Source organism: Amblyraja radiata, chromosome 27, assembly GCF_010909765.2.
Source record: "Amblyraja radiata isolate CabotCenter1 chromosome 27, sAmbRad1.1.pri, whole genome shotgun sequence".
Classification (NCBI taxonomy): domain Eukaryota; kingdom Metazoa; phylum Chordata; class Chondrichthyes; order Rajiformes; family Rajidae; genus Amblyraja; species Amblyraja radiata.
In genome coordinates, this window is record NC_045982.1 from 18721645 (window position 1) to 18733537 (window position 11893).

The 11893-nt window shown below is 43.6% G+C and overlaps 1 protein-coding gene across 1 annotated transcript in view; it reads left to right on the forward strand.

Annotated features, from left to right (window-relative positions):
• The window catches only part of LOC116988538 (interferon alpha-inducible protein 27-like protein 2A), a 59057-nt gene extending 48410 nt beyond the window's left edge, over positions 1-10647 (forward strand). Inside the window, exons 6-7 of the mRNA XM_033045344.1 lie at positions 9529-9564; positions 10237-10647. Coding sequence (XP_032901235.1) covers positions 9529-9564; positions 10237-10511 — 311 coding nt within the window. The 3' untranslated portion in view covers positions 10512-10647. The remainder of the gene's footprint in view (positions 1-9528; positions 9565-10236) is intronic.
• Positions 10648-11893: the final 1246 nt, after the last annotated feature.

Sequence of the window (11893 nt, forward strand, 5' to 3'; positions counted from 1 at the left end):
TGGCAAAAACAGGAAAGCAGACTATTATCTAAATGGTGGCCGACTAGGAAAAGGGGAGATGCAGCGAGACCTGGGTGTCATGGTACACCAGTCATTGAAAGTGGGCATGCAGGTGCAGCAGGCAGTGAAGAAAGCGAATGGTATGTTAGCTTTCATAGCAAAAGGATTTGAGTATAGGAGCAGGGAGGTTCTACTGCAGTTGTACAGGGTCTTGGTGAGACCACACCTGGAGTATTGCATACAGTTTTGGTCTCCAAATCTGAGGAAGGACATTATTGCCATAGAGGGAGTGCAGAGAAGGTTCACCAGACTGATTCCTGGGATGTCAGGACTGTCTTATGAAGAAAGACTGGATAGACTTGGTTTATACTCTCTAGAATTTAGGAGATTGAGAGGGGATCTTATAGAAACTTACAAAATTCTTAAGGGGTTGGACAGGCTAGATGCAGGAAGATTGCTCCCGATGTTGGGGAAGTCCAGGACAAGGGGTCACAGCTTAAGGATAAGGGGGAAATCCTTTAAAACCGAGATGAGAAGAACCTTTTTCACACAGAGAGTGGTGAATCTCTGGAACTCCCTGCCACAGAGGGTAGTCGAGGCCAGTTAATTGGCTATATTTAAGAGGGAGTTAGATGTGGCCCTTGTGGCTAAGGGGATCAGAGTGTATGGAGAGAAGGCAGGTACGGGATACTGAGTTGGATGATCAGCCATGATCATATTGAATGGCGGTGCAGGCTCGAAGGGCCGAATGGGCTACTCCTGCACCTAATTTCTATGTTTCTATGTTTATGACACTGATACCCTAATTCAGTATTTTCTTTTTCTGACTGCTGTTTAGAGAGATATTACCCTTTCTCCTCAGTGTCTGTACTGCACAGTTTCTTGCTACTTATTTGAACAGGTTTCATTAAAGGCTTTGCTGAGTCGAGGGAGGAGATCCTGTAAGATACTAAGATGAGAGATTAAATGTGCTGTGTATGTGCCCCTTCAGCTTTATGCCAGCCACAACGTGCCCATAGCACAGCCCCTTTGATTTGGTACCGAAGTGATCACTAAAACGTAGTGTTGAGACAAATCGCCCATAATAGACGTGAGTAGTGAAGAAGGGTCTCGACCCGAAACGTCACCCATTCCTACTCTCCAGAGATGCTGCCTGTCCCGCTGAGTTACTCCAGCATTTTGTGTCAATCTTCGGTGTAAACCAGCAGTTCCTTCCTACACAGTGAATAGTGCATGTTGTGTGGAGTGTTACCTGGCCCATCATTAAATTGCATAGACTGTACCGCCTAAATGCCCGTGTGTTCTTGGTTGGTGTTCAGCTCCTGTTTTAATGTACTCTGATCAAATGGCATGTTTCTTCCTCTAGCCACTTTCATTGCTGCAGCCCCTGTCGTTTTAGGGGCAGCGGGCTTCACCGGCTCTGGGGTAGCAGTCGGTTCTATCGCTGCAAAGATGATGGGTGCCGCAGCTGTTGCCAATGGAGGAGGTGTTGCAGCTGGAAGCATGGTGGCTATTCTTCAATCAGCTGGTAAGGTCCAGTGAAAAGAAATGAGCATTTTTCAATCTTCCTTGCTTAAATCCTTTGTGCTGAAAATTGATGTAGAATAACTTTTTACATTAAATGCTCAACAGTTACAAAAATGTTTTCAACCAAAGCTTTTCATTGTACCTCTTATACGCGACAATAAACTAAACCTAAACGTTAATAAGTTATAGGAGCAGAACTAGGCCATTTGGCCCATCAAATCTACTGTGCCATTTAATCATGGCTGATTTGTCTTTCCCTCTCAACCTCATTCACCTGCCTTCACCTCCCCTTATCCATGACACCTGTACTAATCAAGGATCTGTCAAATTCCACTTTAAAATATCTTTGGGCTATGGTCCTAGACTCTGCCACTAGTAGAAACATCCTCTCCACATCCACTCTAACCAGACCTTTCACTGTTCAGTAAGTTTCAATCCTTCCCCCACATCCTTCTAAACTCCAGCGAGCGAGTACAGGCCCAATACCATCAAACACTCATCTGTTAACCCAATCATTCCTTGGATCATTCTCCTAAACCTCCACTGGACCCTCTCCAAGACCAACACATCCTACCTCGGATGTGAGGCCCAAAACTTCTCTCAATACAGCCTGACCTGTGCCTATAGAGCCTCAGCAAAGTTGAGTTAATTGCAAACTAACTTTATGGGAATCCTGCACCTAAACTGTAGGCCCCCAATATCCTAGAATGGAGATTTAAATGTGCTACACGGGAGGGGGAGGGGGAAATTAATGCAGCAGCTATGGAGGCAGGCAAAGGTATGTAGAGGATAATCGAACAAATCCAGTGAGCAGAGATGTAGGAAAGAAGCTGTTCCTGAACCTGGTGATGTGTGACTTCAGGCTTCTGTACCTCCTGCCCAGGCATGGTTTGGATGGTGGGGATCCTTAATGATAGATGCTGCCTTCTTGAGTGAGCGCCAGGTGGCATTGTACCTATGCTGCTCAGAAATAAGGTGTTGATTGTTAATAATTTCAGGGTGTCTCAGATTGTTTGCAGTTTATTCTTATTTGTTTTTCCCTTTCCTTTATAGGAGCAGCAGGACTGTCATTCGTTGCTAATGCAGCAGTCGGGGCTGGAGGTGCTGTAACCGGTGCATTGCTTGGACTCTGGAGAAAATAACCTAAATAAATTACCATTCTTCCTAAACCCTGAATATGATCCAAAATGTATTTGATTATTAAAAGTCCACATGTAAAGCATTCAGTTTTACTGATCTGAATTAATTATCTTGCTACTGGTTTAATTTACAATTGTTTTGATATTATAAGCCACATTTCAATGAACAACCTTAGAAGCATTTGGCATTGCTTCTCATGTGTAGTTTGTTTACACAGTACACCGAATTTGAACTGTTGTGGCTTGAATTAAAGATGTGAGAATTATTCTGAGGTATACATATTTAAATAAACACCATTTTCCTTTATCCATGACTGCATCCTAAATGTCCAGATTTTGGGAAGCCAAGAGCAGATTAATCATTGAAGCACCTTTATCTAGAATATCCAGCCCCAATATTGCCGGTGTAACGTTTGAGAGACTAATACACAAGACCCAGCCCAACTGAGTTCAGGAACCTGGAATTGATCATAACCAAGTCCTCTATATCCCTTTCCAGAGCTTCTTGCCAAACACACTGTCCACAAAGAAGTGGACAATTATTAGGGTGGACAAACCACAGCATGCAATGGGACTGAGACTGGCTGTGCATGAGGTATCTGATGAGGAGTGCCCTCACAACAGCAAACTAATGCCGGAGATTGTGTGTGAGTTATGGTGTTCTTGGTATTCTCCCAAATGACTTGGTCATGGAGTCTTACAGCTTGGAAACAGGCCCTTCAGCCCAACATACCCACACTCACCCACCTCCCTGTGTTTGGCCCATATCCCTCTAAACCTGTCCTATCTATGTACTGTCTAAATTTTTCTTAAATGTTGTGATAGTACCTGCCTCAACTACCTCCTCTGGCAGCTTGTTCCATACACCCACCAAAAGATGCAAAAGGTGAAAAAGATGCCCCTCAGATTCCTCTTAAATCTTTCCTCCCTCACCTTAAACCTGTGTCCCCATCTCCGGAAGAAGAAATCCCACAGAATCAAACATCTTCTCCTCTTGAGGCTGGACCACTGATTCACAAACTTGTGATCAAAGGTGTTTAGAAAGAAACTGCAGATGCTGGTTTACACCAAAGATAGACACAAAATGCTGGAGTAACTCAGCGGAACAGGCTGCATCTGTGGATAGAAGGAATGCATGACGTTTTGGGTTGAGACCCTTCTTCAGACTGACTGCAGGGGAGAAGGAGTTACCGAGATAAAGTATAAGAGACCAAAAGAAATGAAGGTCAAGGACAATGTAGAATAGATCATTGTTAGCTAGGAGAAGGTGAGAACAACGCAAACTGATAAAATGTAATCAGGGGGACAGTCAGACTGGTGTTAGACCTGGGTGGGAGGAGGGATGGAGAGAGAGGGAAAACAAGGGTTAATTGAAGTTAACAAAGTCAATATTCATACAGCTGGGGTGTAAGCTGCCCAAGCAAAATATGATGTGCTGTCCTCCAATTTACACTGGGCCTCACTCTGACAATGGAGGAGGCCCAGGACAGAAAGATCAGTGTGGGACTGGGAGGGGGAAGTTAAAATGTTTAGGACCTGGGAGATCAGGTAGGATTAGACGGACTGAGCGGAGGTGTTCAGCAAAACGATCGCCGAGCCTGCGCTTGGCCTCACCGATATATAGGTCCACACCTGGAGCAGCGGATACAATAGATGAAGTTGGAGGCGGTGCAAGTGAACCTCTGCCTAACCTGGAAAGACTGTCAGTGTCCTTGGATGGAGTCGAAGGGGGAGGTACAGGGACATGTGTTGCATCTCCTGCAGTTGCAGGGGAAAGTACCTGGGATTGGGGTGGTTTGGGTTGGAAGGGACAAGTTAACCAGGGAGTTGCGGCGGGAACAGTCTCTGCAGAAAGCGGTAATGGGTGGAGATGGGAAGCTCTGGCTAATGGTAGGATCCCGCTGGAGGTGGCGAAATGTTGGGAGGATTATGTGCTGTTATATGGCTCAATTGTAATCATATGTTATCTTTCCACTGACTGATTAGCACACAACAAAACCTTTTTCACTGTACTTTCACTGAACTGAGCCAGGTGTTTAAGAAAGAACTGCAGATGCTGGAAAAGGCAAACGTGGACATAAATTGCTGGAGAACTTCAGCGGGTGAGGCAGCATCTATGGAAAGAAGGAATGGTGATGTTTTGGGTCGAGACACTTCTTCAGAACTGTACTGGGGATCAGCCAGCAGGTTTAGCCCGATTGCTCCTTCAACTCACAATTGATCTGATCTTTAATCTGCCCCTACAGTATACATCTAACGCAGGGTGCAGGAACATTGCTAACTGGCCCATTCCAGACTGCAGGAATACATGCAGTGGGAGGGAACTGAAGCTTGGTGCAGCCAATGCAATACTGTCGGGAAAGACCACAGTTTGGGGTTGTTTTACTGCTGGATATTGAGGGGTAGAGTTCTGTGGGGGCATCCTTCAAACAAGAGAAGGGAGATTACCCCAGGGGGACCACATGAGTGGCAATGGTGTTCTTAGTTTGGTTTAGTTTAGTTCAGAGATACAGCGCGGAAACAGGCCATTTGGCTGACAGACCACGCCGACCAGAGATCCCCGCACGCTTACATTATCCTACACCAGGGACAATTTACAATTTACCAAGGCAATTATCCTGCAAACCTGTAAGTCTTTTTGGAGTGTGGGAGGAGACTGGAGACCCCGGTGAAAACCCACACAGGTCACGGGGAGAACGTACAAAGCCCGTACAGACGGCACCGTAGTCAGGATCGAACCAGGGTTCTGTTCGGGTGTCAACACAACTCAATAGGACACTATGGAATGTACAGACACTAAGACAATTTTTGCAGGATTTATGTTTTTTTTTACATTAATAAAATTTATTATTGAAATTTAAAAAAGACACCGTGGGGTACAGATCCCAGTTCAAATGAATTCAACTGAGTCAGGCTGGGGGTGGAATCGATTTCAGTGTGACTAGAGATGTAAATAGATCCCAAACAACTCTCGCTGGAAACCAAGCAAAACAAAAGAGCCAATGTTCTTCGAACAATTCCTCTAGGTTTCGTTTCAGATTCCAGCATCTGCAGCCTTTTGTGTGTTTGAGGAAAACGAAACTGAACTTAATGACGCGGTTTAGTTAAATAACGCAGCCGCAGTGGAAGCAATTTTCCGGAGGCAAACTGTGTCTGTGCACAACCTGCGCTTGGAGTCAGATTACAAGTGCAGTTTGCAGCATATTCTAGCCTTTGGTGAGTGTTTTGCTATTTTGTGCTGGATTTGGGTTTAGCAGCAAGGATATGTTGATGCAGTGATTCAAGGCAGAATTTAGTTTCCAATTATATGACTTTTCCATAATGCCATTTCTATATTCATTGCGTATGCATCGGTGTATTTATAAAAGGGACGACGTTGACACTTATTGTGTAGGAAGGAACTGCAGACGCTGGTTTACAAAAAGCTGGAGTGACAGGGAGCATTTCTGGAGAGAGGGAATGGGTGACGTTTCAGGTGGAGACCCTTCGTGCTGAGTGAAGAATTCACACACAATCTTTGCTTAAAACTTTTTTTAATGTAATTTACTTCGCAGAGGAAAATCACATTGCATTGAATACTGCATTATTGATCCTTGAAGATATTGTGAAAAATGCTGCACCTGGTTTACACCGTGTTGCTCTTATCTGCTGCTTTCAATACAGGTGAGAAATGAATGCATATAATGATCCTGATTGATTTAAAATAATTGAGCATTTATCGTTATTTGTAGTGTTCTAGATACTGTGTAACATTGATCCTGCCACCAGCTTACTGAACAGTCTCTCTTTAATAGTAAAATTATTTTATTAAGAACTAAGTGAGCAGTAAAGTTGCATTGAGAATTTTAAAAATACTGAATAGGTATCTTGAACCTTAGATTTAAAAATGTAATACAAACAGAAAATGGTGGAATTACTCACAAGGTCAGGCAGCATGTATGAAGAATGAAACAGGTTTAATCTTCCTGGTTATCAGAAGATCTCCAACCTGAAATATTAATGTGATTTATCTTTCACAGATGCTGCATGACCTTCAAAGAGATTCCAGCATTTTCTCATTTCATTTCAGATTTCCTGAATTCCAGTAGAGCTGCTGCCTCACAGCGCCAGAGACCTGGGTATGATCCTGACTATGGGTTCCGTCTGTGCTGAGTTTGTACATTCACCCTGTGTCTGGGTTATCTCCGTGTGCTCCGGTTTCTGTCCGCGCTCCAAAGATGTCCTGGTCTACAGGTTAATTGGCTTCTCTAAATTGACCCTCGTGTGTAGGACATGGAACTAGTGTATGGGTGATCGACAGTCGGCGTGGACTTGGTGGACCAAATGGACTATTTCTACACTGCATTTCTGAACTCTAAACAATAGCATCAAAGGAAACGTTAGAGGGGAAAAAACGACCTAACAATTGAAGTTGGCAACTATACCACCTAAATGGGGAAATGGTCCAAAGGAGGATTGAGAAAAGGTATAGAGGGGTTGCACGTTAGGTCATCGGGTCAAAGGGCGTGACGCACGGAGCAGCTCAATCCATCTGGGGGACATGGCAGCTTCCGGCATACACTGTTTTCACACAAAGCATGTACTTTCTTACATGTTAAAAAACACCAAAATTGTAAATATTTGCGCTGTAAATAATTGTGGAGCGTGACTGAGCACTCTGAATCAAATGCTCCAGTATCTTTGCTCTGAACCCGAGCACCAAGCTGTAAACGGCCGAAGGAGCGCATCCCTCGGGTCAGCCCCGACTCACCCCCCAAGGTCAGCGCTGTCCATGCACTGCCGCCCTCCACCCACCCTCCCCCTGTGCGGCCGCACTGTCACGGGCTATGGGTCTGCAGCGCCCACACACAGTGCCGGATGGAGCGGGGCCGCAGCTCCTGGCATCAGACACACGGGGACGAAAACCCGGAAAGGTCCCCGTGCACACCCCCACCATCGACCACCCCCACCACCCACCGACCACCCCCACCATCGACCACCCCCACCACCCACCGACCACCCGGCAACATCCCTGTCAGCTGCAGCAGATTTGGAGACAGTCTGGTCCCTCCGCCCACCCAGAGTCACTGACCACGCTGCATTGGCACTCCCCCTCCCCCCCCCCAGACCACTGCCCCCCCATCCCCCACCCCCCGGTCGTGGGGATAGACAGCCCGAGGTCTGCGAGTGTAGAATCAGTCAATGTGGAGTCCAGATGCTGGGAAAGAAGATGGGCCCGTTACACTGGAAAGATTGGTAGGTGCTTACCTGCAGTTCACCGCGTGTACTCCAGTTGGTGTTGCATGGCAACAGTACGGGTCAGGGGTCATGACCCGACTGCTGATGCAACCTCCCTATTAACAAGTGACCAAGAGGGGCACAACTCAAAGGACTGGAAGAAAATCATTCACATAGAATGAGGATGAGCACGGATGGAAGCTTAAGATCCCTGAGACCCATCAAAATGGAGAACATTGAGAATAAAGTTTGTGAGGTAGATAAAAGTTAGAGATTATTAATCAATATTTTCACCAAAAGACGACGTGTTGAAGGAAGTTAACACATCTGGCAAGGGAATGGGGGATTGGTGAAATAGTTGGCGTGAGTGTTTGTATATGAAAAATAAATATTAAAATGATCTCATTCTGCTATTAATCTGCTCTTTTATAGGTTCAAGCCTACCTTCGTTTGACATAGGTAACTTCCATTTCTTTCCACTCAACCCTCATCTTCTCACCCTCCTTTCTCCCAACATAATGCATATGGATTAATTTTTACTGTTAATATTGTGCTGTACAGAGGCACTTGCTTTGCTTGCATTTCTTTCCTTTTTCATGTGTTCATTGATACAAGCGCTGGCGGACTGAATGTGGAAGCAATTCCCCACTTTGCAGCAGCACAACGGATTTAAGACTCAGATTCACTTTAATGTTCTATATATACACCAGGGTGCAATGAAATTCCTTGTTTGCATGAAGCTCACTAAGTAAACAACGATGAATACAAAAGAGCAGAGTGGTTCAAAGATACGTGGTTCTGCAAGTGACGTTGATTAAGTTTTGTACCTAAAGTTTTAGTTTTGAGAAAACAGCCTTGTGACTCTCATGACTCTTGATTCCCCATTATCTATAAAATGAGCAAGATTTTCCTACTCTTGTATTCTATCCATCCTGCACATTGACTTATTTATTACCCTCAATACCTGAAGTTAGTAGCCTATGGAGCAACCTTTTACAGGAATTCTGATGAATGCCTTTAAATAACTTGATAACCCCACCCAGCTAATTATGCCCTATCATATTATGGTTTTCTCAGTATATTTTTTATAATTTCCTTAATAATGGTCACCAACACCAGATGTCAGACTAACCCTCCTCCCTTTCCTTTCTCTCTCCCTTCATGGATAGTGTATTCTATTTAGAGGTTTCCAATCTATTAGAAACTTTGCAGCATCTGGAACATTTTGTAAGATCACTATCAGCAGCTTAGATCCCCTTTCTTACAGAATTGCTTATGAATCTGTTTTAGTTTTTCTTCCTCGTTTATTCTCATTTTATTCTCCTTCTCCTTTATACATTAATTGTGTCTGTCATTATTTACACTTGTATCATGAGGAAAAGTACTTTGGACATTGCAGAAATAACCTGCAGAGAGGTATCATAATTTAGCATGGTCGACTTGTTACAAGTATAGCCATCAGATCAAATGAGAAGGGAGACACAAAATGCTGGAGTAACTCAGCGGGATAGGACTGGGTGACATTTCGGGTCGAGAACCTTCTTCTTTCCTACACATTTTGTCCGCTCCAGGTCAAAATGAGAATCTTGCATTTGGTCTTATTGAATACTCGACTAATGTTTGTATTTGGTCCTTGCATTTACAGATTGGTCGACAGTTGCCTGGGTTGCTGGAGGTGCAGGTACATAAACAGCTTACATTGATGGAACCTTATGACATTTTCTTGAACTTTCTCAAAGTGTTTACAAGCAGTCACTCTTGTTACCAAAGCAGATGTAGCAACCAATTTGTGGGTGGAAATGGCTCATGAACAGGAAATGAACAAATAACTACCTATGGCATTTATTTCATGAGTTGCCCAGAGCTGGACTCCCTGTCCACTGCTGTTCATTATATGTGACATCTTCTGTTGCACTGTGGAAGCAAATGGTTAATTTGAAGCCTTATCTCATCTAAAGAATAAGGCCTTTGACAAATTGGGTTTTCCCTAGCACTCCAATAACTACACCTCAACTGGATGTCACATTATCAATTGGCATTGAAAGATGGTGGCACAGTGGTTATAATAGTTGGTTAGTGATCTAGACATTACAGTTCACGTCCCTCCATTCAAAGTCAATTAATAAACTGGAATTGATCAAAGTTATTAGTTCTCATTATTAATCACCACAAAATAAATAATTCACCAATGTCCTTTAGGGGAAATCTACCCTTTTTACTTGATCTCCAGATCCACCAAATATGGTTGACTCTTAAATTCTCATTGGTGGCAGCCAACAGCCCAAATGCATTGGTGTGTTATAACACACATTTTTAGTTCTCTTGTCACCTCATTTTATGTCCTACTTTGCAGTTACTGCAGTGGTTGCTGCCCCACTTGCTGTCGGGGCACTCGGGTTCACTGCCGCTGGAATATCAGCTGGATCTGCGGCAGCAAGTGCGATGTCCGCGTTTGCTGCTATGAATGGAGGAGCGACGGTGGCTGGTGGTGTTGTGGCAACTTTGCAGTCTGCCGGTATGATTTTATGCTTTTTATTATGGCACCCTTTGTTCCAAAGTCTTTCCAGATTATCCATTTTGCCGGACAAACTGAGGTCACGTTATAATGATACAACAATGTACCTCTGACCCACTCATTATTCCTCTCCCATGTCAGTGTATCATCATGGACTGCCAGAAACCTAAATAAAACAAATATTAAATGTGTTTATGCTTGACACCACGACTGTCACTTGGACCATGGTTCTAATCCATAGCTACTGTTATATGTAAGCAAGATCAGATTGGAATTACATATAGTAGCAATGTTACAAAATTTTGAGATTTAAAAAATCAAGTCTGTAATTTATCCCATCAGATAAAGCATAAAAATAAGTTTAATTTGACACCTAATTCACTTTCATATCTCAAGTATTTAAAAAGTTATGGCCATTTTCATACTCGGAAATGAGCATCTTGTTCCCTATTGATTTTCTATGGGCATAACAAAAAAGTTGTGATCGTGAACAGTCAAAAGCCCATAACTTTCTTAAAAATTAAGAGAACTGAATGAAATTTTCAGTTATCATAGATTGAAGCATTCTGAAACAAATATAAAATAATCTTACTTGGATGACCTGAAATTAAAGCATATAATTAGTTAGTTACCTAATTGTAGCTAATTTCAGACTTCAATTACTAGATCTAAACATCTATCCATTTCTTAATAAATGATTAACATTTTTAAATAGCCTAAATGTCCAAATAATATTCACAAATAATTCACAATAAAACATGATTTTTAAATCTCATTTACATTAATTTATAGGCCAAATGGAAGGAATTTAGTGTTCAATTGCTGTAAATAAATGCCCATTTAAATCAGCTTTCCAGTGGGTCCCTGTGGAACGCGCTGGTTTAGAACGTTCACATTGCGGTAGATTTGTGCCCCAAACTTGGGGACCGAGCCAAATCACTGCAGCGTATATATGGGCCAAAGTGGTCTTCCACCCTTTGCCTGTGGATGTCTTTGGCCTTTTTTATGCCTTTGTTCAGGTTCGACCTGGCCGCACTGTAAGCAGAAGTGTCCCTGGATTTAAAGGCATTGTTGCGTGCCCTTAGCAGATCCTGAACCTCCTTGTTCATCCAGGGTTTCCGGTTTGGGAACATCTTTATTTGCTTGTCCACTGTGACAGTCTCCACACAGCAGTTTATGTAGGAGAGCACAGTGGATGTGTACTCCTCCAAGTCTACCTCTGTACCACTGGTAGCCTGTTGTGCAAACAGGTCCCAGTCGGTGCGATCAAAGCAGTCCTGGAGTTGTAGAGTGGCATCCTCGGGCCATATTTTGACCGTCCTTATTGCAGGTTTGGTCTTGCGGATGAGGGGTTTGTATGATGGCAGTAGAAACAGTGAGAGGTGATCAGATTGCCCCAGGGATGAGTACAAACCAAGTCCATCCAGTCTTTCTTCATATGAAAGTCCTGACATCCCAGGAATCAGTCTGGTGAACCTTCTCTGTACTCCCTCTA